Below are 27,687 nucleotides of genomic sequence, written 5' to 3'. Positions count from 1 at the left end.
GAGAGTCCAGCAGAGCGGAGCCCCACCATCAGACCAGTGAGCCCTGTCCAGGCAGGGCAGCATTGGGACAGTTGTGGAACCCCATCCCCAGGAAGACCCGGGCAGGTGGGACAGCAGTAGGACCTTTGAGCCCTGTCTTCATGGAGCTCCGTCCTGGTGCAGCAGCAGGGCAGTTGTGGAGCCCTGCCCTAGGGGAGCCTAGGTGGGGCGTGTCAGCAGTAGAGCCTAGTCCCCAGGAAGCCCTGGGTGGAACAGATGCAGGGCAGCCATGGAACCCCCCTCCCTGAGAAGCCTTGGCTGGGCAGGGCAGAGGCGCCATGGTGGCTGGGGAGCTCTGTCACTGGAGAGCCCCTGCTGGCTGGTGGCAGCATGCCGAACCCAAGACCTGTAGCAGAAGGCTAGAACCCAGTGGCAGAGGGGGTGGATCAGAGACAGCCAGAGGGAGGGGCAGTATCCTGGGAGCCTGGTGGCAAGGGACCTCCCCGTATCTGGCAAATTCCTTCATTCGGGACCAGTCAGGTCCCAAGGGCACTGGACCAGGGGGGTCCAAACTGTACAAAACAAAAAGACAAAATTACAATCATGAGGAAATTTATTGACTATAAATATAAGCAATCCAATTTCCAAAAAAGCAAGTATATACTCTGCATCATGGATAAGAGTATTGCTATTCCATTGGAAGTTATAATGCATTAGCCCCAGAAGCTAGCGGCATCCAAACTTGACTTAATATTTAACATATTTTCTCGACGCTGTTTGGTATAAACATTTGCTTCTCCTTTTTGTAACCGTCGTCTCAGAGCAGCTTTCTGTTGTTTTGTCAGTTGACGTTTTATCTTCTGTTTCACCAATTCCTAAAAATAATTAAACCACACCCATAAGTATTTTTTGTACGACATATAACATTTTAGGACATACTTGTTTATATTTACACAGTGCTTTGCACTGGCTAGCACTTTATGCACAGATATAAAAAACGGTGACGAGCAGTGCCTGGAGACTTTATGCCTTTTTAAAATTAAAAAAGTTACTTTGGGGATACTGTAAGTGCTTGGCTTGTGGCTATATTTTCTGGCACCCTTGTTTTTTAAGCCTACACTGCAGTGATCAAACTAAATATATATAAGTGGAAATGACTGATGCTTAAACAGCAAAACTATCCACTGCTACTAACAAAGGAAAAAAAATAAAAAGTATTGTTTGCAGAAGTGATTTTAAATTCTTCCTTCAGCTGTTCTTCTAACATAGTTAGCACAATACCTAACAGTCTAGGGCAGGCATGTCCAAAGTCCGGCCCGCGGGCCAATTGCGGCCCGTGTTCCGGTTTAATACGGCCCCCCAGGTAATTTGGCAATATCTATCTTTTATGGCCCCCAACGAATCCATGTGTATTGAGATGAATACATTGTAAAATCTCAGTTAATGTCAGTTGGTCTAAATCAGTTATAAATATATTTGGACACAACATGTATAGTTGGTGTTATGTTCCTGTTCATATTTTTTGAACTTAAAAGTTGACAGACAACCTTTATTACCAATAATATGTAATGTACTTTACAATGTTCCTGACATATATTTCAGCTTCCTGGATTTTTTTTTTTCATCTGGCCTTCAGATATGAAAGGCAGAGTGATTTAACACCTGTTTAGATTTGTCATCCATGTGACGAAATGAAAAGTATGACATTTGCAATAAACTTTGCATAAAATAGTTAATTTGTATTTAGTTTTAATGGTTCAAAGAATGTCAGGCAAAATGGTCGGCCCTCATGCATGTTCACTTCATCAAATCTGGCCCTCTTTGAAAAAAGTTTGGACACCCCTGGTCTAGGGGATATACTCTTACAACAATCCACAGGCAAGGAATTGTGGCTTTTTTTGTATCTTGTACAGCCTGAACCACAGATGGCCACTGTAACAGCAGTAATAGCAACAGTAACTGCCATTTACCTCAAATGGCAGGAGTTTTCTAGTACTTTGAAACATACCATCCAGTTATTCATACTAGGTCTTATTTGCTGTCATGATGGCAACATCTCTCACTCTCTCACACACACAGTATAGTAGAGATTTAGGCTGCAAAATGCTCTGTAGTAGAGAATGAGCACAATTCAGCTAACTTGTTTCATTTAATGAACTCACTAGACAGGACACAGATCTCATAGAAGGGACTAATACAGTTAATCAATACAAAAGGAATGGTTAAACAAGAAGTTACTATAAAGCTTGAACCTCTCTAGTCCAGCACCTTTGGGACCTAACTGGTGCCAAACCAGACAATCTGCCAAACCAAAAGGGAAGTCAATATTGTGTAGCAGCATTGCCAACGTTTCCACTGATGTATAGACTCTTAGAAGATTGTTAGAGATAAATCAACGCTAAACAACAACACAGAACACAGAGCCAAGACAAGTAGCTGTAAACAAACTTTACAGGACCATGGCAAACTTGGCCACACCCATGCTAAGTTGACATCCCGCTAGCTAAAATCATGCCAGACCAGAGTGTGCTGGGTTAGAGAGTTCAACCTGAATTTAAAAAAAATCATGCCTGAGCAAGTCATCAGCTGAGGTTTTGGGAGCATATTGCAGCCTCACCTCCTTTGACAGATCATAATGCTCTCCTGCCAACTGCATCAGATATGTTTCAGCTGCACTGATGTAGTGCTGTAGAGTAGCTACCCCCCAAAACAAAAATCCAACAGCAACTCAGACTTGACTTCTCAAAAGCACTATCAACCTAGTAGTGTTGCACATGTGGTATGTTCTTTTAAATGTGTAGCTAAATACATTTACTATTTTTATTATAAAATGTACTTCATAAAATCCACAGAATATAAAATGTAGCTAAGTTAGTATTATTACTGTAACTTTAATCTTTGCATTTCCTAATTTAGGGCTTTTATGATGCTATTAAGGGAGCAATTAAGGTCAAAAAGCAAGATCGCTTTGAGGGTGGAAAGAGAGAAAAGTCTCTACAGATCACTTATTAACTGGCCTGGATGTGTGGGTAGAGAATGTCATGGCCTTGTCTTTCATCCACCCTAACATGAAGGCAGCAGAAATAAGCCAGAACAGAGAGAAGTAAACTGCTACAGGACTGGCACAAATTTACTTCTATTGCGATTTTCACAGTTCGATCCAAAAACTGAATATAGATTTTTTCATTTAACAAACTATTTTATAAACTGAAAACAGCCTGCAATTGAAGCATAACTTTTTCTTTCAACCTCAGCATTGTATAAAAGAATGCAAAGGCTTTTCTACAAAAAAGCTCAATAAAGGATGATGTGGAGGTAACAAAACATGAAAAATAAACACACACAGCACTGAAATACAAAATTAGTTGGTCCATCTATCCCAGTATCCTGTCTTTTGACACTTCAGAGAGAATGAAGAGAATAGGACAATGTATTGAGAGATCCATCTCTCGTCATGTAATCCACTTTCTGTTAGTCAGAGGTTTAGGGATATCCAGAGCATAGGATTGCATTCCTGACTAATAGCCATTGATGGATCTAACTTCCATAAACTTATCTAATTGTTCTTAACATTATACTTTTGGCCTTCACATCCCATGGGAACAAGTCCCACAGGTTAACTGTGTATTGTGTGAAGTAGTACTTCCTTTTATTTGTTTTAAACCCATTATTAATTACAATGGATAACCTCTGGATCTTGTGTTATGTGATGGGGTAAATCACATTTCCTTATTTACTTTCTCCACTTCGTTCATAGTTTTACAGACCTCTATCATATATCCCCTTTAGTCTCTTTTCTACACTGAACAGTTAGGCTATATGTCTACACTCGCAGCTTCTTGCGCGAGTAATATGCAAATGAGGCTAAAAGTGGAATATCGCCGAGCCTCATTTGCATACCTAATGAGCCACTATTTTTTTCAGAAGAGGCTCTTGCGCAAGAAGGAGCGTCTACACTGCTCCTTCTTGCGCAAGAAAAACCCTCTTATTTTCCTGAAAAATAAGAGGTGTAACAGCATTGCGCAAGAGGGTTTTTCCTTGCACAAGAAGGGGCAGTGTAGACGCTCCTTCTTGCACAAAAGCCTCTTCTGAAAAAAATGGTGGCTCATTAGGTATGCAAATGAGGCTTGGCGATAATCCACGCTTAGCCTCATTTGCATATTACTCGTGCAAGAAGCCGCGAGTGTAGACATAGCCTTAGTGTTTTTGATTCTCCTCATGTGGAAGCTGTTCCATACCCCTAATAATTTTTGTGGACCTTCTCTGTACTTTTGCCAGGTTTAATACCCTTTTTTTAAGATGAGATGACCAGACTTGCAAGCAGTACTCAAGGGCCATATCATGGATTTATATAATAGCATTATGATAGTTTCTTGTCTTATTAGCTATCCATTCCAGATGGTTTTAAAGTTAGTTTAGTTTACTGATGTGCACTGAGTGTGTTCAGAAAACTATCAACAACTATGCCAATTTTTTGAGTGGTAACAGCTGATTTCAATGCCATCATTTTGTACTTACAGTTGGGATTAAGTTCGCCAACCTGCATTATTTTGCATCTATCACTATAGAATTCCATCTGCCATTTTGTTGTTCATCACTCAGTTTTGTGAGATCCTTTTGTAACTTCGCAGTCAGCAAGAGAGTGGTTTGCTAGGATATCTTCTGTGCAGGAACTGAACTTCAGAAGATGTCCTTTACTCAATCCAGGGCTTCACAAGGAAGTTAAAAGCTAAGTATTCCTGTTTTCTGTTCAGGTTACTCCACATTCAAAGCTCAAGGATTGGAAAAAAACCCAAACAAATCTGCAGTTCACTTTCTCGATAAAAATAGGATAAAACTATTTTTAGTTATTGTTTCCCTTCGTGCTTGAATTTTTTTGGGGGTGGAGGGTGTGGGTGCAGACTAATCCATTTAACATTTTGTAGCTTAGAGAAATTTGAACGTAAACTTCTCCCCCTGGTGGTTAAAATAGTAGAGGGGTTTTTCTGGCAATGTGCACAAAATGATGGGAGAAATTTTGGAGCATTAACACTTAAAAAAAAAAGCAGCACACTAAATTTTAAAAAGCAGATTACACATTAAATCTATTTATTACCATACACACACATCAAACGTTTCCATTGCAGATAGAGAGTCTTCTCTTGCAGGTCGAATGTGGAAATGAGCAACCAAACTGATGTGAACTAGCTGGAACCATGGAAACTTTTTTTCCTGTTGCTTTATAAATACTGACATCCAACAAGTGAATTGTAACATCACATATACTTTTTCCACATCTTTTTAATTCCAGGTTCCTATAAAATTGGTCCTAAACGAAGTATAATGAAACAGGAAGAAGCTACAATTTGACTATAGCTTTGATTTATAACAGGAGAGAGTTTAAATGGAAATACCTGGTCAGATAACAGAAATGTATCATATCCAATGTGACTGAGATGCTATGTAGGGATGTAAGCGAGTAGTCGACTATCTAATAAGCAAATTTTTATTGGATAGTCGACTCAACTAGTCACTTCCCTCCCTTCCTGTCTCTATCAGAGAGAGGCAGCAAGAGGGTGAGGGAGGGAGCAGGAGCTGGTGGGGTAAAGCCGGTTCCCCCTACCACTGTCTTTGCAGGGAAGGCAGAGGCAAAGCGGGAAACAGCCGAGCAGGGACTGCTTCAGTCCCTTGCCCAATGTCGGTTCCCACTGCGGGCGCTTCTGCTTTAGAAATGTACAAAAGCCCCACAGGGCTCACAGGACTCAAGCAGTCCCCACTCGCCCCATGCTCTCTGCAGTGCTCCTCCCCCCTCCCCCCGGCTGCCTCTAGGAGAAGCAGCGGGGGCGAGGGGAGGGGGGAGAGGAAGGGGGGAAGAGAGGAGAGCCGGTGCTGGGAGAAGCCAGCTTAAAAGCAGGTTCCACCCGCAGCACTGTCGCTAGGGTGCCTCCAGCCCTCCCCCCCCAGCCTCTATCAGAGGCAACTGGGGGAGAGGGGCGAAAAATAGGGGATGTTGCTGTGAAGCAATCCCTGTCCGCAGGAGTCCCAGTAAGGCAGGCATGTCCAAAGTCCGGCCCGCGGGCCAATTGCGGCCCGTGTTCCAATTTAATACGGCCCCCGCTTCCTCCCTCTCCTGGCTCCCCGGCGCTCTTTTGAACTGGCGCGCCCAGCGCGCCGCTTTCGGCCGCGCCGCCGCCGCCCATGGCCTCCGCGGCCCTAGAGCCTGCCCTGTAGGGCACGTCCACAGCCCCGCTCCCCCGCTCGGCTGCGGGTTCGCCCTGCCCCCGGGCCGCCGTGAGGCCGGCATGCCCTGCGCTCTCCGCCCGCCTCCGACCCTGCGGGCCCTCTGCCTTGGGGCTGAGAGTGCGAGGACGGCCCTCACGCATGTTCACTTCTTCAAATCTGGCCCTCTTTGAAAAAAGTTTGGACACCCCTGCAGGAAGGAGTTGCGGACGGGGGCTGTTGCCACCAAGCAACCTCTGCTTGTGGCAGCCAGGGCTGGCTGCAGACAGGGACTGCTCAGGCAACAGCCTCTGTCCATGGCCAGCCCTGTCTGCCGTGAACAGGGGCTGTTGGACTCAGTGCAAGCTGGGACCAAGGGCTTGCACTGATCGCTGAACCTCTGCATTTTAAATGTAGTAAGAGCCCAGTGGCTCTTACTACTTTTAAAACGCAGAGCTGCAGCACAGTGGCTCTGGGAACCAGCATTAGCCAGGACTGCTCAGTCCCGGCTCAAGTCAGCTCCTCTGAAGCTACCCCTGCTGTGGCTCTGCAGAGGCACTTATCAACTAATCATATAGTCAATACAAATTGTATCGACTATACGATTAGCCAAATAATAACATTTTAACATCCTAAATGCTATGTTGAATATGTAAACCTGATCCTAACAATTTGTGCTTAAGTGATCCAGGCAGATGGGAAAACATGGGACCTTACCATCCTCTCAGATCCTATCACCAGGGAAAAATCCTTGTCAGACAGAAGTGAATATAGACTCAGTATTATAAAGGCCTACTTGCACTGAGCAAGTAAATCTCAATCATATTAAGGGCAGATGAGTAGGTTTAGTGTTTTGAAAAGATCAAAGCTTTATTATTTTAAAATTTTGCAGAATTAAGTTTTCCTCTGGTGGCTCATTCTGAATAAATCCTTAGTCAAATTTGTGGGAGTGCAGTATGATGTACATGTCATAGTAATTAAATAGCTGGGAATTTCTGTAACTGATTAATTTACTATCCCTTTAGTAGACAATCTCCAAAATTTGTAAATGCTGTTTACATATACATTTCTGAACCCTTATTGTCCCATGGATTGGCCCAGATGACTTGGGTTTATTAAAGGTCTTACTTTGTAACACTAATGTACTTCCATGAACACACATAGCTTGTTTGGAAAACTACAATATTAAGGTTGCTGCTGCCACCAAGTGGTTTTTCAATCTCAAGTTCTGTAATCATTTCTCCGGTCTGGATTCAATAGTGCCTCTCTCTTTTTGGAATCCTACCTGCAAGATTACATATTCATTTCTAATAATATAAAGACTGAGGCTGTCAAGTTGTCAGTCCCTCTTTTCTGCCAGGGAATTCCTGAACTACTATATAGCAGTCATAGCTGTCCATCAGCCCATGGTTCTAATCCTGAAGTCTCACCTAGCACTTACAGCAATATTTCGATAAAAGGGGATAATTCTTACTCCAAGCAACTATCTATTTTGAAGAGTGAGTTTTTTTATTTTGCACAAAGTCATACCCTGCGATTTCCTACAGATACCAAATATTGCATAAACTATTTTGACACTTAAATTAGCTGAATGCACTACTTTTTACACTGGAATATGCTGGATAAAAAGGTGTAAATAATTTTTTGTTTTGTATCAGAAAAAATCATGACTATAGGTTGAACCTCTGTAATCCGGGATTCCCTAGTCCAGCAACATCCCTCATCCAACAGGACCATGGATATTCTGGCTCCCTGCCAGCACCAACTCCTGCTTCCCCCCTTATTGCCTCTTATAGAGGCAGCATGGGGGGGAAGCGACTAATTGGATGCCCCACCCCCAGCACCAGTTCCTGCCTTCCCCACCCCACTGCTGCGTGTATCAGCTCCAACTTGTTCCACTCACCCACCACACTTCTGCCTATTAGAGGCAGCAGCATGGAGGTAGGGACAGGTGCTCATGGGGAGCTGGCTTTTAAGCCAGGCACCAGCTTCCCCCACCTTGCTAACTGTGATACAGAGGTAGCAAGAGAGGGGAGTGCAGGTATTCAACAAGATTAACCGATAAATCCAGGCTTAATCACATAGTCTACATGTTGTCATCCCCACTATAAAAGAGCCTCTTAAGATTGGGAATACATTGCAACATTCACCCGAGACAGCAAATACACCATCTTTGATGCTTAGTCTCTACTGGCTAAGAGTAGAAATGTAGGACTGTACTGAAAAAACAGCATTAAAAAAATCATATATAAACAAGGCCTATACATTTGTTGTCTGGCACAAATGAACATACATAATATAAATTTCTCCCTGCTGAAAATGTATAATGATAAAAAGAAGAAATTTGCCAACATCATCATCATGTTCTCTCTTTAGATCTAAGGTTGCTAGAGGCAAAAAAAATTGCTTCTGAAGAACACAATTCCACTTGACATCAATTATCTTACCCATTACAAAGATAGCTTCCCCCAATTATCACCTCTAATATCATTAGCTCACAGACATTTACCTTCCCTCCTCCCATCTTCCTTCTGTTCTGAAATGTGATTTGTCCTTTTCATGTGCGTTCATTTTTTAATTGTATCCTTTGATATATATGGTTGTGACAATTTTCTTCCACTATTTGATCTGAGGAAGTGGGTCTGGCCCACGAAAGCTCATCACCTAATAAACCATCTTGTTAGTCTTTAAAGTGCTATATAGTCTGGTGTAGCTGAAACAAAAAACAGGACTAACACGGCTACATTTCTATCACTATTTAAACAGCAGGCACAGTTAAAGTTAAGTTAAACATGCTTTACTTCTAGACATCCAAACTCTGGTTATCTGAAGAAGTGGACTATTCTCACAAAAGCTCATGATACCACGTACATGTTTTGTTAGTCTTTAAAGTGCTACCAGACTATTTGTTGTTTTTTAAGTTTATCCTGTACAGACTAACTCGGCTACCCCCGATGCTTTACAGTGTCACACAATTGTTTTGTATTTTCTGCCTCTCTACAATCAAGAGGATAATGGACTCAAGGCCCTGTGTACACTAAAGCAAATGGAACTTAAAGTCTGTGATAAAGACCCTAAACTATGCAGTATTCCAATACAGCAGAAAGTCTTGACAATTTTATTTAAATTGTAAAAATTGAATGTTTTACGAAATTAAATATGAAAATCAGTAATGCATCTAAGTATCCCCTATATTTTTCCACGCAACATTTTATTTAATGCTGTGCTACATTATCAATTGTCAATATAGTGCAGTTTTGTACGGATAATACACAACACAAACATGCTGTCCGCAGAACCAGAGATTTGAGTAGCATGATAAAATACAACTTTAGCTCTTGTATCTGAGGAGGCAAAGACAATTTGGGATTACATCATAAACCATTAATTGGATACTTCTCCTACAATGACTAACAGCAAAATACCTAACGGTATTAACATTTAATATTGTGGTCTTTCAATTTCAGAGTTAACACCAGTCCAGGAAACATGAAACAGTTCACATGTACTTCGAAGGTAAGGTTTCAGGATTTCTGAAGTTTCTGAAGACAAAACGTCTTTGGTTTTTATTTATTTTAAATGCTTTTTTTTAAAATGCAAATATGTCCAGATTTCTAAAACATGAAAAGCTTAGATTCTGGAACACAATTCCATGATCATGGAATCACAGAAATCACAACATTAATTTGGACTGATCCACAAGTTATAGTTGGAAGACAATTTTAACAACAAAACATCAGCATCTTACAATTTTAATAATCTACAAAGGTACACTTGAAACCATGTATACATTAGTTACCTGAGGAATTGTTGAACAGCTCCTAAAACTGCTGGTGGAAGTGGCACTTAAGGTTCTCGTTCTGTGTTCATTCACGTGAATCATACTCTCTTCATCTCTATAATAGATACATTGGATTTTATTTCATTTAGCAAAAAGACAAGACTACGAATCCACCATATTCTCATAAGAAGTTTTACAGACTGAAAAGTTTTAACATAATTTAATAGTTGCATTACATGGAAAATTTACATTTTGAAATATTAACTTGAACTCAACATGACAGGTATTTTAAATCCTCTAAAGTTTTTTATATCTGATTTGTATAATGATACAATGGCCAAGACTATATTCAATGACAAAATAATGTTCTAAAAAACTAAAAGTGACAGTGTTATTTTATTTTTATGCTCAATGATCTCCATTTCAATTTTTTAGTGTATGTGTAAAAAAAGTAAAAAAAAAAAATCAAAATTTCTTTATCGCTGTATACCAATACACCCAACATGAGATTTGATAATTAAGCTGAGCCTAGTCCAGTATTATCCACCATTAGTAAGAGATTTGGTAATGGGAAATTAGCTGGTAGACGAGGCAAGACTGACTTCAGCAGTCTTGCTTTTTGTATCACTGTATTGTCTTTGCAACGCCAACAGTACTAAAAAAAATTGTCAGCAATTAAACCAATATGACTTGCAGCAGAATGACATTTTCACTTTTATGAGAACATCACTCTAATTCCCTACATGCCAAAGAAAAAATCCTAACAAACCATGAAGGCAACACTTCCTAGCTTAAAAAAGCGATGCACACAAGTATCTATGTTAGTAATTCCCTCGCTAGTAATGCACCTTACATGAAAAACAAGTTAAATATTAGATTTTTCCTAATGCATATGCTGTGCTGCCCAAATAAATCATTTATTTCAAAACTATCTGGGCGAGAGGGGGATGAAGACGGGAAGAGGGGCTACTGCTTGCACTATTCATTCTACGGATGTAAAATCTTGTTTAATTAGTCAACTGGTTAAATGTTAAATTTAACCAATTAACTGATTAAACAGCAGCCTTTCATGGGGCTGTTGGCTTTCAGCCTGTGTGAGCCTGTTCATATCCCTAACTCATTAAACAACACCCACACCAACCTTATTCTTTTCTTTGCTGGCACATAGCTCATGAATTAAGTTAATGATCTTTAAAAAGGATAAGCAAGGAACTGAAAGCCAGAATAACTTCAAGAAACAAAGTTTTAATTACAAACTGCACCATAAAAGTTACTGTGGAGTAGTATTTTAACTACATGAATTCCTTCTTCATTGGTATAAACAAGTTAAATATTTATGCAATAGAAAAATGCACACTAGCTACAGAAGATAAGTGGAACTAATTCAGATGTCCAAGTCTAGTTATTACATTTTGTGCTCTGGAACAAGACAACTGAATTGGTCACACTAAAAATATATGAACGTAATAATAATCACCAAGAGATAACCTAGAATTTGGTCAAAAGGAAAGCAGTACATGTTCATTCTAGGATTAGAAATATATTTTCAATTTAAGCACGGGTGGCTGCATGTTGAACTACTTGAAAGAATCTCATCTACTGTGAACAAAAAATAAATGGAAGCCGTCCAGAACTGTCAAAACGACTCTATACCTGAAAGGCATGAATTCTCTGTGCAATGATGGCAAGTCGACCAGATCAGGGCATTCATCTTCATATTCTTTGTCAGCAGGGTCTTCTCCTTGACCTACATGATCTTCAATTTTGGTTGTATTTTCAATTCTCTTTTCATCCTCAGAAAAATCAATTGCAGAACTTTCTGCATTACTATTTGCTTTCCCAGCATTCATTTGCCCTTCAGCTTCTTCTAAAACATGACTTAACTCTGTCATATCTAAACTTTGTGCTTTTTTACCACTGTCAGCTATATCAACGTCTTTGCTGCTACAGACCAAAACTTTAGAAGATTTGTTTTTGGCATCGTCTTCCAATTCATCCGTGAAATTTCCTTTATTTTCTACATCTGCGGTACACAAATTTACTTTCTCATCAAGATCGTCTACAAGCACTGTTTTATAATCCTCCTCATCAGGGCCTGCTGGGTAAAGCAGTTCATCATCCTCCTGCATTTCTTTTGTGTAGCCACTGGCTGCAATCTCTATGTCAAGAGAACACTCTCTCCTGGAGAAGATAAAAAAATTGAAGCATAAATAGGTTCCCCTCAACATGTTAAATCATTTTAGTAATTTTTTAAATGATTGCTAATGTGCACTATCATTAAACTGCCACTGTTAAAGGACTAAGAAAGGTATAAGAAAGTTCTCCCACTCTTACACCTGCTGAATAGGGGAAAAAAGAGAGAGAGGTCTCCCCAATTCTCCAGCAAAACACTTCATTGAGCTCATTATTATTTAACAGCATACAACTGAAAACCAGTTGCACTGTCCCCTCTAAGATTTTCCAACCATGAGTGGAGTGAGTTGTGCCTTGTGCACCAATATTGAGATCATGTATGCTGGTTTGGATGTGTGCCACCATGGCACCCAATTTTTTAAACTTACACGTTCCTGCCCTCACCCCATTCCGCCATGCACAGGTCCCATTCCCAGCCACCGGAGCAGACCCCTCCTCCCCCAGCTATGTGGCATGTCCTGTTCCCGGCTGCTGGAGCAGACCCCATCCCCCCAGCCATGCTGTAGGTCTGTTTCCAGCCCCAGTTGCCAGAACAGGCTCCGGTCCCTCCCTGCCACTGGAGCAGGCCTCTCCGATCCCCAGGCACTCGGTCACGGCAGATCCCAATCCCTCGACCCAGCGGCTCTCTCACCATCCCGTCTCAGCCAGCCTCGCCCGCCAGAGCAGCCAGCAGCCACGTGAGTACTGCTGCACAGCTCTCCAGAGCTGTGGGCAGGGGAAAATTATTTTGTGTGCGGCCGTATAGGCGCGCACCTTAGTGGGAACTATGGTTGTGAACACGTTGGCCAATGTTCTCAGAATATAAACCTGATAAAGAAAGCACCCCATCATCCTTATTAATCAATATAAGACCCCTGAATCATGTTGTATCTCTGACCTGATATCCTGGAAGGTTGGGAAGAGTTCACTTTCATAGCCGAAGCGCTTCTTAAAAAAGTCTCTAATACATTTAACATCTCTGTCAAAATACCTGGAAAAAAAAAAACAGATTTTTTTTGCACAGAATTAAAGCTCTAGGCCTACAGGTTGGACCTCCCTAGTCCAGCACCCTTGGGACCCGAGTAGTCTAGAATGAGGGGGGGATTTGCCAGACCGGGGAGGTTCCCTGCCACTGGCCTCCCAGCCCCACCGGGGCCCAAGCTCCTCTCTGTCCCTGGGCTTTGTGGGCCACTGATGTTGCTGGATCAGAGTTTGGTTTAGGGAGGTACAAACTGTACAAGTATTTTGGTATGTTTCTAACCATGTCAAGTTCTACTTCACATTAGTCACTGTCACAGCTTCAATAGCTTTTGTGCTCTAATTCTTACATGTAAGAACATCTTTACATTTAATGTGAATTTTAGAAAATGGAGTATTCTTCCAGCTTTATCATTTCCTTTTAGTTGAGGGCCAGAGTTGCTCTGGAAAGGAAATCACTGCAATCAGCTTTTACATTCACACTATTGTCTTCTTTCCATTTTACTAAGAAATGATTAGTTGCCACATAGCTGAAAACAGAAAATTCAAAGACACAAAAATGAACCATACAGAATCAATTCAAGTAGGACATAGCTTATGGAGAATCTCTGCAAAGCCAATCGTGTACAATCTAAATGTTGCAAGGTGTCCTGTGGCACATTATAGACTAACTGAAGTTAGTCTATAAGGTGCCACTTCAGTTAGTCTACAAGGTGCCACAGGACTCCTCGTGGCTTTTGCAGATTCAGACTAACATGGCTACCCCTCTGATACTTAATCTAAATGTTGACATTTGTCAACAGAAAAATAAAACTGAGTATATTTTTGTGAGATTGTTTGTTGTACAAGATCACATTGCAAGAAGAAAGTTAAGAATGGTACATAAAAATGAATAATCATGCTAATAAGTTACAAACTGAGTTTGAAAAATGCTGTAACACTGAATATATACCATTCAGCATTTGGATGAGATGTTGACACCATCTGTGGAAAATCAATCATGGTGACCTGATCCTCACTATCCAATAACAGATTGAATTCATTGAAATCTCCGTGAATCAAACCGTGGTTGGCTAGTTTTACAATTAGTTCCATCAACTCACTATACACAGATGCAGGATCTTCTATTTGATGCACTTGGCACCTAAAATGATTAACAAATATGTTAACAGTATCAGAAAATGAGAAGTTAAAGCAAAACCCAAGAACTCCACTGCAATATAAACTCCACTCTCTCTCCACATTTGGAACTCTTGTTTTGCTGACTTCTTATGAGATTCAAGAGTATCTAGGTATGGAAAATAAACTATTTTTTCATCCCTTGTCATACTTCCTCCAGAGCAGAATAGGAAAATAATGATGGAAAGTGTGGTGAAGCTTGTAGTGTTAGTGTCCATGCACCTGTTGTAAAAATGAAATATCCATCTGCACTAAAATTCACTTCATGACTGGGGCAGGAGGACATGCTGAAAATGTGAAAGGAATTTTCTTTTCATTACTGTTCAGTTAATTTAAGCTTCGGTTTTGATTCCTTTTTGATTAGATAGCTCACTTTGGAAGCCTACACCTTTTCATGTTAGAACATATGAATAGGCAAATAGGCAAAAATATGGGCCACAGGCCGCATCCTGCCTGCCAAACCACTGGTTCAGACCCACCATCATCCTGCAGCCCAGCAGGAGCTTCAGGCAGGTTCCTTGTCTGTCGCGCTTCAGCATGCTGCTCAAAGCAGGCCAGCTACACGGGCCATATGCTCTCTGTGCACCACATGCCCTGAGAGGAGGTGCCTTTATGCATTTGCCCCCACCTCCCATCACAATATGGCAGCTCCCAGTAGCTGGAAACTGGTGAATGAGAGCTGCCAAGGTTGTGTTTGCAGAGCACGCAGTTCACGGAGGGCAAACCCCTCAAGGAGTGTGCGGTGCACAGAGACACACGTCCCCCCTTAGCTAGCCAATCTAAATGGTGTGCAAGTATGTGGCAGGTGCTTGAGGATCCCACTGGGATGTGGAATGGTGGTGGGCCAGATTTAGGGATTTGGAGAACTGATTGCTCACCTCTGTCTTAAAGTAACTGCCTCCTGGCCAAGGCCTGCACCTGATACCCCACTACTCTGCCCCAAGTCACAACCTAAACACTATGCCTCCCCTCTCAAACACAGAGCCTCTCAGACCTTGCAAGCCAATCCCCTTGCCCCAGGTCATAACCTCCTACCAGACTCTGCACCCCCTTGTACCCTAATTTCCCTGTTCCTGGTCACAACCCCCTCCTTCACTCAAACTCCCTCTCAACACCACACACCCTACTGAAGCCAAGGAAAGGCCATACAATACTATGAATGAGACTTAAGATTTTTCCCCCCCTGCAGTTTTTGATGAAGTGCATAAACAAACTGTTTGGGGCGGGGGAATATCAGATGTAATTTCTGAAACAAGATGACACGATATGTTCAGGTTTTAAAATATGTTACCAATCTGCATTATCCAGTTTTAAAAAAACCAACAGTATACTTTTTGGATAGAGAAGGAAGAAAAGACAGGAAGAAGGGGAATGTAACTGGAATTGCTCTCCCAACTAACCTAGATTCCAATACTGCTCTGCTACTATTGTCAGACTGGGCTACAGAGTACCAGCTGACTCCGTGGAGAATGGTGGGCCACTGTTAGCTCCTTTATGACTAAAAAAGGACAGCCATTGTCTCCTGCATAAACATTCAGCAATCATTTTTACCTACACTACTGAATTAAAGTGACTTTCAGCCATTCAGATTTCCAAAATCATAGTTACTGTATTCAATTTAGTCTTTCAATGGGGGTTTATGTTTCAAACATCAGTACTTACAGAGGGTAACCACTAACAAGTTCCATTACTACTGCATGTCTATTGTAGTCAAATGGTTTTGGAACAGGAAATTTTCTATCATGCAAAGCCTGGAAAGATACGAGTTAGAAAATTAGTGGTACTGGATACCAAAGCAAACATGCAAGCTCTCATATATTATTAAATACTATATATTATTACACTGTAAACTCTTAGTGGGAGAGTGTATGTACTCATATTGACGTACAGCACCCAGCAAATATTGTGCAGTAACAAAATGCAACAAAAAGAGTAATGTGTATGATATACCATGATAAATATTTTGACATATCAAACAATTGAGTAAAAAAATGTATTGCTCATAAGGCCATAAGGAACACTGTGATTACCTAGTTTGAACACCTGAATAAACACAGGCCCATAGAATTTCTCTGAATTAATTCCTGTTTGAACTACAGGTAGAGGATCTCGTTCAGAAAAAGATCCATTCTTGATTTAAAAATGTCCAGTGAGTGAGAATCTACCAAAACCTATGGTGAATGGTTACCATGGATAATTATTCTCTTTATTAAAAATTTGTGCATTATTTCCAGTCTGGATTTGTCTAGTTTCAACTTCCAGAAATTGGATAAAGTTAGACCTTTCTCTCCTAGCCTGGGGAGCCCACAATTAAATACTTCTTTCCTGTCTAGGTACTAACAGACTGTAATCAAGTCATCCTTTAACCTTCAGTTTGTTAAGCTAAACAGATTGAGCTCTTTGAGTCTATACTTCTAGGGCATGCTTTCTATTCTTTTAATTATTCTCATCTTTCCCTGAAACCTCCTCCCATTTATCAACATTTTTCTTGAATTGTTAACAACAGAACGGGATACGCTATTCCAGCAGCGATCGCACCGTTCAGAAATATAGAGGTAAGATCGTGTTCCTACTCCTACTCAATATTCCCAGGACTGTATTAGTCCTTTTGGCCATAGCACTGTATTCATGCTCATGTTCAGCTGATTATTCACTATGATCCCCAAACCCTTTTCAGATTTACTGTTTCCCAGAAGACTCCCATCCTGTAACTTCCTACATATACTAAAACATATTGCTTGCTTGGACCTTCTTTACCAAAAGATACATGATGGCAGAAGTTTCATTATAAAGATCGGAGACTGGAATACTCCTGTATGATGAATGAAATGGCAAAGTTTATACTCCAGACCTGATATTCTGGACATATATTTATTGCCACCTTGTTTACAATTTCATTGTCCTGGGGCTGGAGAAAACTGAGATGTAACAAGAGGAAAAGAATGGAATCAGACCTCGTGCGGTGGCCTGGACAATCAGCAGCAAATAATTGGAGGATGCTGTGTCAAGAACTAAACACACTCCACATTTTGAATTTTTGCCAATTCCATTCTGTCTAGCTAATCTCATTCATTCTGCATTTCCATAGACACACTAGATCACTGTCCTGAATAATGAAAGTTCATCATAACCACATTATAGTCAAATGAGAGAAGATCATAATGTCTGTGGCACCACTGTGAGCCGTTCTGGATGCCAACTCAATTGATGCACATGACCTTATCACAAGTTCATTTTCTATCCCTATATATCAGTGGTTCTCAAACTTTTTGGCCTGTGGACCATCTGGCTCAATTCAAACTTTCCATGGATCACCAGTTGCTAATGGAAACTCACCATTAATTATATAATTACACTTGAGCCATTATGCTAGTGCTGTAGCTAGGGAAAATGATTTAATTTAAATTACTGAATAGATTAAGTGTTTTAACTTTCTAATGTTAGTTTATCAAACTTCATTTTAAATAAAGTAAAATATTAATTTACGTGCAAAACAAAAGGTTTCAATGTTTTCTTTATTTATGACAAGGTGGGAAACATTTTCTGGGTCAGGGGCCACTGACCCACAGAAAAGTCATCTGGGGACCATAAGGGAGAAGTAAAAAATGCCCCAACCACCCCCCCAACACTCACTGATGTGGCCCCCAATTGAGACACCTCACTCCTCTGGTGCTCCAGCCCCACAGGGGGAGGAGAAGGGACAGGGAGGACTAAGGTTCAGGGTTTCCCATAGGCCAGATTTACTTTTTTGGGATTCCGAAGTTAGTGGATTTTGTGGACCACCTTAGGCTCTAGGGTGGGGACAAAAATGAAGTGTTCAGTGTGCGGAGCAGGGCTTCCAGTGAGTGGGATAGGGATAGGGATGTGGGATCTGGGCAGGAGGTGGGGTGCAGAAGCAGGCTGGGAGCAGGGTATCTGGCCAGAAGGGAGGGTACAGGAGCAAGCTGGAGGTGTAGTGTCTTGGAGGCTGAAGGTGGGGGAGTGAGGGGGATTGGGATACAGAGATCTGGGCATGAAGGGGAACGGTTACCTGGCTTTGCATCTCCATTGCTCCCATTGGCTGGCCAATAGGAGTAGCGAGAAAAGCCTCTGGACAACACATCACTGTGTTGGGTGAGGAGAGGCTCATTCCCTCCTCCCCCGCCTTCCCCACACAGCGGGGGTGCCTGCACTGGTTGGAGCACTAGATCTGGCTTTCTGCTCAGAAGGCAGGGTGAAGAAATCCTCAACTTTTCCTGCCAGATCCATCTCACAGCAAGAAGCAGAGCAAGCGGTTCTGTGTGCAGTGAGCTGGGTCTGGCAAGGATGTCTTTTTTGTTTTTGATTTTTGAGAGGAGATGCCCTGGGCTTTAATAAGATGCTTGGTAAAAAAAACAACTGGGGCTGGGCAGGATAAGGAGTCGGAGGTGGGCAGCTCTACAACATGACTAAGTGGAAGGCTCTCTTCTCCACAAACATCAGTCGATATTTCCTCTTGAACTTGGCTCACTCCCTGGGCTCAATCAGTTCCTTTTCTGCAAGCTCTTGAACCAGTTATGCAGGATGCTGCCGTCAGGCTTCAGCATCTGGAGGGACTCGGTCAGCTCTGTGCTCAGCTGTACCTCCAGGTCAGGCTCTTCATACCTGATCCTGCCCAGCAACCGGGGCTTGGCAGACTCGGCCCGTTTCTTTACCTGCCACATTTGGTGCCTGCGCAGCAGCTTGGCCTTCCACAGCTTCACCTGCAGCTGGATGACGTGGAGCCGGAAGAGCTCCTGGCACCAGCACTGCACTGTCTTCTTGCCCAGCTGCTGGGCCTCCAGGGATTTGGCTTCCTTCTCCCTCCTGTGCTGCTACTCAGTTTTCTTCTCATGAAGGGGGAAGTTCGGGGCTTTCTTCACCCGTCCCTCGTGCCCTGCGAGCAGGAAGCTGGGACCTAGTGTTGCAGCCTCCCAGCTGCGTGGCAACCAAAGACTTCAGTGGCAGCACATGCTCCCTGCTGCATGGGGGAGCTGTGAGGGGAGGCTGAGGTTGAGCCACGGACCGCCTGTGGTCTGCAGACTAAGTATGTTAAGGACTAGTTGACTATCCAATAAGCAAATGCTTATCGGATAGTCCAGTCAACGAGTCGATTCTCCCCACTCTCGCTGCCTCTTTCAGATAGAGCAGTGGTCCCCAAAGTGGTGCCCGCCTAGTGACCAGGGCCGGCCCAAGCCATTCTTGCGCCCCGGGTGCCCAGGGCATGTGCAGCCCCTGCCCCGGGCACATGGCACATGTGTGGTGCCGCCCCCGGTTCCCCGGCAGCCCCAAAAGGTTGGGGACCACTGAGATAAGAGGCAGCAAAGGGGTGGGGAAGTAGGGGTACTTCAAAATGGCAGCACTGCGTGGAGCCTGGGGTCAGCTGGGGACTCCCTAGCTGATCCTGGGCTCCGCGCACAGCATTTCAAAGTACCAGAGCCCGGGGTCAGCTGGGGACTCCCCAATCTCCTCCTAGGTTCCTTGGAAATGCCATGGGCGGAGCCTGGGATCAACTGGGGAGTCCTAAGATGACCCCCCACTCCACGTGGCATTTCAAAATGGCAGTGCCACTTGGAGCCCTGGGTCAACAGGGGACTCTGAGTCCCCCATTGTCCCCAGGCTCCATGCGGGCACTTCTACTTTGAAATGTACAAGAGCCCCCACTGGGGACTCTTGTACATTTCAAAGCTGGCATGCCCGCGTGCAGCCTGGAGTCAGCAGAACTTCCCGCTGACCCCGGGCTGCACGTGGAGTTTTACATTCCTTCTTTGAAATGTACAAAAGTCACAGTGGGGTCTCTTGTACATTTCAAAGGAGAAATGCGGAAGTGCTTATCGACTAGGAAGATCCCTTGCTGGGGCTCTTGTACATTTCAAAGTGGAAGCGTCCACATGGAGCCCAAGGTCAGTCAGCCCCAGTGGGGACTCTTGTACATTTCAAAGTTAGGCACAGCGGCGGCGGCGGCGTTCTGTGCCCTCTCCCATGGAGCTGGAGGGAACCAGCTTTTAAGCCGGCTCCCCCCAGTACCCACTCCTCTTTCCCCTGCTTTGCTGTCTCTTTCTGATAGGAAGGGAAGTGACTAGTTGAATAGTGTGTCGACTAAGCTTTTGCGTATCAGATACTTGATTAGTCGCTTACGTCCCTATTGGAAATATGTATGGAATTCCTCTTTATATTACAGACATGAATTACATAAGAAGAGATCTGACAAACTCCTTGCATCATCACCATTTCCACTATTATGGTAACGATTACACATTTTGAACATGAACATTTACATTTCATGATTAAAAATACCTTCATGTAGGCAAATTCTTTCATGGCAGCCAGGCGGGACAAATAAAGCCAAGACATTTTGTGTCTGTGCTTATGGTAATCACGCTTGTTTTTTAGATTACGAAAGGAGGTTCTCCCAAGCCTATGCAGTTTTAATGCAAGCTGTTGCTCCTCTTCATTTGCTACAATATAAATATCTGTAAAACATAAGAAATAACTGTATTCATCTGAGAGAGAGTGTCAAATGGACTAAACATTTGTGAAAATTGCCATGACCATTCCAGCTCCTTGCTCTTGAATTTCTGGCTTGACCTCGGGTTGATTTATGAAACATCTGCAAAAAGCAACTAACTTTCCATATCACTTTTTGTTCAATCATTACCTACACCACTGCAAAAAGCAAAACATACTACAATCTACTGATTCTTCTGCATATTAGCAATGGCAGCACCTCACCTGTAAATTTGAAAAATGAATGTCCTTTTAGTTCTAAAGTTCCTTGAAAATTATTTTTAATATTCTACTAGTTTTAATTTTGGTTTGACCTGTATCACTGTGATAATGAGCAGTTGACAATACCACCTGTTTCTACTGGTTACTTTCAAGGTTTGGAAACAATCCTCCTTGATATAACAAGGCACTGGTACAATTCAACAGATCCAGATGAAGAGCTGGAATTACATAGGACAAGGGGCCTTCTGAGGTCTGTCTTCCACAAGGAAGTTGTGTACATGCGCAAAATGCTTCTAATGTATCACAAATGTTTCCAATATGGTTGGGAACATAACTCCTTAGAGCAAGTTTCAATAACGCTTCTAGTTGCTCGGACTGGTTTTCCTGCTGCACTGATGCATAGTCAAACACTGCATCTACAGAGATATACTTGATCTTTCCAAGTCAGTCCTGCAATGCACTTCCTCATACTTTAGTAAAGTTCTCAGCTAAGGCATCTAACATTACACTTTTTTACCTCATAACCTCACCACATACCATGCAAGGCTAAGAGCAACCAAGATAGTAGTCTGCTAATTTACTGTGCCATAGCAACCTACCTCAGCAGAGAACTACCCAAAATCAGCTGATAAGTTTGAATATAATGAATTGTTTGCATGCCTAGAATTAGTGTTTATCCTTAGTGTAAAAGGAATTCTGGAAAACAGAAATCCTAGTCATATGTAAATTTTTCTTTGTTAATACACAAGAAGATTTACCCAGCATTGCTTGAGTCCTTAACTCAAATAAGCTTTGTTTCATTTCATTTAAACTAACAGACACACATTTCTAAAATATATAGTTAAGAAGTAGACAACAAGAAGAAAAAAAAGCACACCACACAATATAAAGGGGCATATTTTGTCAAAAAGAAGTGTGAAATCTTGGTCCACTAAAGTCAAAGGCAAAATACCCATTGACTTCAACATGTCCAGAATTTCACCTAAGTGTTCCTCAAAGTTCTCTACAAGATGTTTAAACAAACAATTCAAATGAATAAATAAAAAAATATCAACAAGAATAATACAAATGCCATTTAACTACAATTCCAAAATGAAGAAAAATTCAAATTTTGCTGACATCATGGTATGGCATTTCAAACAGAGTGACAGCGTAGTTCAAATTTCTGATAAATTAGTGAACTATTTAGTGAGATGAAACTTTATTGGATTACTTGCAAACAATCCAATGTTTAATATAACAGCCACATTTGTTTTTCAAATATTTTAAAAATTACCTGATTCTTTGCCAACCCCCATCTGGTTTCCAACAGAGTTAACAACTTGTCGAGATGAGAGTGTTTTCAAGGCAAGGAAATCATACCCTCCATTAGTTAATCGGTAGCCCTGGACAGCTAAAAAATAAAAGATAGCAAATTCCATGAAATATTATGTATACACGACCATTAGAATATTTGTTTTTTTAAATGCTATCAAGGCAGTGTGAAAAAATTCTCAACTTTAATGGCTCCTTTCTAGTCAAGAAAAATTTACGAAAAGTTTGTTCTGAGATGTGAGCAACATGAAACCAGTGGTGAACAAGGTATTCACATAATGAGATTTGGTTGGCTATGGGGAAGAAAGTAAAAATCGTGAGAAAGGAAAAAACGGAATGGAGGGTGAGAACTGAAAAGTGTGCCAGTAAAGAATATAAGTTCAAGGATTCCAGAATTTATTACACAGAATGAAAATAAGTCAATTTTTATATTTTTGTAATATGGACAGGGGATGTCAAGAAACAGAAACAAATACACTGTTAATTGCTCACAGATCGGTTATTCTCCTCCTATTGCAAAGGTAAGTATGGATTTACAATATATATGAGAAACAAGATAACTGCTATAAGAAACAAGATTTCCTTTGACCCTAGATAAACATTTGCTGATAGTATTGTTAAAACATTCAACACTGAGTATTTTTACAATTGCTACTATTGCAGCAAATATTAGCCAATATAAAAATATATTATTTCCTTCACATTTGTTACAGCTTTGTACTGTAAAAACACAAATATGGAAAGTATAGCGTTAAGTTATGAACATATTATAGAAGGATTGTTATTGTCACATGAAAATCAAAGATCCATTGCTCCAGTGAAAAGAACTTATGGAAAGAGCAATCAAACTTGGTGACAAGTGTTGACAGAGCGGAATCTTGTCACGGTGATGCCATCCAATTACTTTAACAGTTCTCTGTTATGTTTCTTAAAAAGAATATGAATGCTAGTTTTTTCCAGATTCTAATATTCCAGATCTAATATTTCCCCATTCACTCTTTTTTGACAAATTATTTTAAAATGTCTTTCAAAAAAATCTAAACAATAAGAATTCTATTTATCAAAATCAAACGCTGATTCAGTACATGAAGCATCCCAAATGCCAGTACAATTCATCCTTATTAGGGTTGGTGCTAATCCTGCATAAATTTTTGTTTAAATTTAAATGTATGCATTGGGAGTTAATCTACTTGAATTGAGTCGACTGGTAGCGTGTAAAGATAAGTATGGGTATGTCTATACTTGCACCCTAGTTCGAACAAGGGATACAAATGCAGGCATTCGAAATAGTCAATGAAGCGGGGATTTAAATATCCCGCGCTTCATTAGCATGATCAGAACTAACGTTTGGCGCGTTTCTCCAAATGCCAGCTGTTTCGAAAGCGAAAGTGCGTGCTGGGACACGTTAGTTCGAACCAAACCCCTTGGTTCAAACTAACGTTACTCCTCATTTTTTGATCATGCTAATGAAGCGCGGGATATTTAAATCCCCGCTTCATTGACTATTTCGAATGCCTGCATTTGCATCCCTCGTTCAAAGTAGGGTGCAAGTGTAGACATACCCTATATGAATAAGTTTTATGCAGGATTGGAAATTTACTGTTCTGTATATGTTTACTGCTCTGAATTCTCTAAATATTAGTATTATGCAGACATTTTAACAGCACCATATCGTAAAGTTCTGCCAAGATTTACACTTAAACAAGACTGAAACTGAACATTATACATCCTGTGGACTGACTTAACACCTGGTCTACATCTAAAAGTTTGATCTGTGTAACAATTTCTGTTAGGGATTTGATTTTTTTTAAAATCAGAATAGTTATACTGGTAAAAGCCCTACAATTAATTAATTTATACCAGTACAAAGAAGACATACCAGTATAGTCATTCTCTTTCCAGAAGAAAAAAGCTTTACCAATATAAAGCACCTTTACTTTAAAACAGAATAATCCTTTTTGTGCGGATATGCTTCTATCAGTATCGTTAAAGTGGTACATCTTTCAGTGTAGACAAGACTTCACTCTCCTTGCAAAACACTCTTATCCATGACTGGCTGTGCATAGACAGTCCTGCTCCTCCTATGGTAACTTTTCCTCCACTGACTTGAAGAGAGTTGCCAAAAAGAGAGTAAGACTTATCTTCATGATTCTTACAAGGGCAACTTGTATCTTGGTAAACTACACACAGTTCATCTTTGTACAGCCCCTTGTTTCCAAGGCGTCAAAAAGAGATCACATGGAGAAACAGGACTGTGCAGTAGGGACGTTAATCCATACACGTGTATATCGTTAACTGATAAGCCCTAGCTCATCAGGTTATTCACATGGTTACATGTTCCCCCTCCCCCGCTGACTCCACCAGAGGTGGTAGCAGCAGCAGCAGCAGCAGCATGGGAGGCAGGCAGGAACCAGTATTCTTGGGGAGCGAACGTAAAAGCTGGCTCCCTACAAACACAGGCTTCCACAGAGACCATCAGAGGCAGCAACATGGGGCAGGGGACAGGCAGGAGTTGGTGCATGCAGGAAGCCAGCTTAATAGCTGGCTCCCCACAAGCACTGGTTCCTATGTGACCCTTGATGTAAATGTGAAACTGCTAAAATTTTCAATGGTTACATTTTTACACAAATACATATATTTTAACATCCATATTGTGGAGGTCAAGGTTTAGCATTTCAGTGTAACTGTGAAGAATTAGATGTGTTCAGGGACACAAAGGTTAAATGGTTAACTCGTAAGCATCCCCTTGATGGGTGATGCTTACTGGCTGGTTAACCAGTGAGTGCTGGAGCAGCTACCCATCCACCGTGAGCAGGGGTTGCTCCAGCACCGTGGGACCCAACACTGACAAGGGCTCTCCACAACCCCGCCCAAATCCCTTTTACTTAGTTAACTGATTAAACATCACACTTAACTGGTTAATCAATTAAATAAGATTTTACAGTGCTAGTGCACACAGGATGACTATTCTAGAATGAACATGGAGTTTATTGTACAGTTGCACAGTCTAAGGATGTTTTGGTATTATATTCAGATGGTAAGGCATTTACACAGATGCAAATGTTGTTTTAACTGGTAATTTCTCTATTTTTTAGTGACTGCATTTACAGGAAATCCACTTGAGGAACATTAACTGAAAAATAACTCTGATTTCCATAGGGGATTCAAACTCACTTTTAGTTCGTTCATAAGCTAGGAGTTTGTGTTTCACCAACTCTTTTAGAATTTTGTTACATCCACCATGTTTCAGGCTGGCTATGGAGGCAATCAAGCTAGCAGGGACTATTTCATGATTCTTCATCCCCATCTCTACCTGAAATAATAAATGAAAGACATATATGAACCTTACAACTACATAATGAAATAACAGTTTTGTACATCAAGCCTAAACTTACTTTTCACATATACACTGAAAACAAAACTAAATATATTGTGTTGCATAAAGTTCTTTTAATTTAACGCAAGTTTTCAATTTGCTTGACTAGCAGTAGTGACAGAGTTGTTTGAAAAGAAAATCTATACTGCAAATGGAGAATCTCTTGTTTAGGGAACGTCACATAGACCTTTAATATATGTCAAGCTTGAGAAATGCAATAGAAACATACCTAGCATGAAAACAAACCATGACCTATAAGCCAATATGAGGGATGTAGAGATATATGGCAGGCCAGAAAAATGTGCTAAATTTCCCAGTAGGATAATCCCCTGGGATCATGATAAAAAAGTGCAAAAACCTTTCTGTTGCTTATTCGGGACAGCAGCCTCAACTTCCTGAAAGGAGGCTCCAAAGAGGATGGAGAAAGGCTGCTCATAGTAATGACGGATAGCAGAACAAGGAGCAATGGTCTCATGCTACAGTGGGAAAGGTCTAGGTTGGATATTAGGAAAAACTACTTCACTAGGAAGGTGGTGAAGCACTGGAATGGGTTACCTAGAGATGTAGTGGAATCTCCACCCCTAAAGGTTTTTAAGTCTTAGCTTGACAGAACCCTGGCTGGGTTGATTTAGTTGGGATTGGGCAGGGGGCTGGATTTGATGACCTCCTGAGGTCTCTTTCAGCTCTACGATTCTATGTTACAATGCTTCTTGTAAGTTTCCTCCTACTAGTGGAAAATCAGAGCGGTAGTTAAGAGTCAGCCTGAAGCTGAAGACCCTGCAGGTCAGAAAAATTATTTTGTTTCTCACACCCTGCAAGGGTGCAACACAATAATTCAGATAGATAGATCCATGTTACATTATTTGGAAGATTTCCCACAGTTCTACTGCCATTTCAATTGTACAGATGGTACAAGGTGCATGCCACAGGACATCAGACATAGCTGGCTACTGGCATTTTAATCACACAGGTAGTCCTGCCCTAAGAAAGATGTGATGATACAATAGTCAGAGAATCAATGGCCACCAGAAGCCAGTCCACCTATTACTATCAGAGGTAGAACTGAAATTATAAGAAGATTTTTGAAGAAAAAGATTAATGTTGACTAAGAGAGAGACTAGTTACAGCACAACGCGCATCAGAATATTAACAGTGTAGTCGGTCCCGTCCCAAGCCTTACACGACCCGGCTGACTCAGCCGGGAGAACCCAGCTAGCAGCAGGGAGTTACACGAGCTCCCTCCCCCGGGCGCCCGGACAGGAGCTGGTTACAGGGCACCTCTCGCGCCGCTGTCACCCGAGCCCGGCAGGGACTAGCCCCACGCTCAGTACGTCCCTTGTCACCGATCGAACCGAGTCCCGGCTCTTTCCTGCCGCGCTCCCCGGCCCCAGACCTACCCCTCGCCCGCCCGCGTGGCCCCTTACCGCCGTCAGCACCCTGAAGTGGTCGCGGGAGAGGTAGCGGAGCATCACCACGTTCAGCCGCCCCATGGTCTCGCCCTGCTCCTCCCGGGCCGCCTCGACAGATGGTTCTTGTCAGGACCAAAGAGCCGAGCCTCGGAACACCGTGTCCCGGGCCCGTCACTCTGCGCATGCGCACTCGTGGGCAGTGGAAAAAAACCGACGTTACTTCCGCCAAGCTGTGCAAGCGATTGCTCAGGTCCTAGCAGCTGCATAAAGACTTATATGCCCGATCGGCTAAATGTCCGCGTAACCTCGCGACAGACGCATAGTATAATTTCCGCTTTCTCATGTTATTGTCTTGGGCCAGGCCGAATTCACTGACTACTCTTTCAGATCTGGGTTATTTCACCATGAGGAGTTTATGTCTCTGTCAGGACCGGCTGCTTAGGAGAAGCGTCCTTCTGCGAGACAGAAGTAGCTCGTTCCTCAAATCAAAGGCTCAGTTCCAGTGACTGACCAATGCACGGGCTATGAGCTCCAAAGACCGCCGCCCCGGACACCTGTCGCTGCCCTCAACTAAG

The 27,687-nt window shown here is 42.0% G+C and overlaps 1 protein-coding gene across 1 annotated transcript; it reads right to left on the bottom strand.

Annotated features, from left to right (window-relative positions):
- Nucleotides 1-574: 574 nt before the first annotated feature.
- Nucleotides 575-27,687, bottom strand: RIOK2 (RIO kinase 2). The gene is made up of 10 exons (XM_006130446.5): nucleotides 27,128-27,687; nucleotides 25,502-25,640; nucleotides 22,290-22,406; nucleotides 20,582-20,757; nucleotides 15,950-16,038; nucleotides 14,061-14,252; nucleotides 13,029-13,121; nucleotides 11,612-12,139; nucleotides 9,977-10,073; nucleotides 575-854 (listed from the first exon to the last, which is right to left on the bottom strand). The coding sequence occupies exons 1-10, from the start codon at nucleotides 27,191-27,193 to the stop codon at nucleotides 693-695; spliced, it is 1,659 nt and encodes a 552-aa protein (XP_006130508.1). The 5' UTR covers nucleotides 27,194-27,687; the 3' UTR covers nucleotides 575-692.

The sequence above is a fragment of the Pelodiscus sinensis genome, chromosome 6 (assembly GCF_052426305.1).
Source record: "Pelodiscus sinensis isolate ZL-2025 chromosome 6, ASM5242630v1, whole genome shotgun sequence".
NCBI lineage: Eukaryota > Metazoa > Chordata > Testudines > Trionychidae > Pelodiscus > Pelodiscus sinensis.
This window is presented reverse-complemented; position numbering and strand designations above follow the sequence as displayed.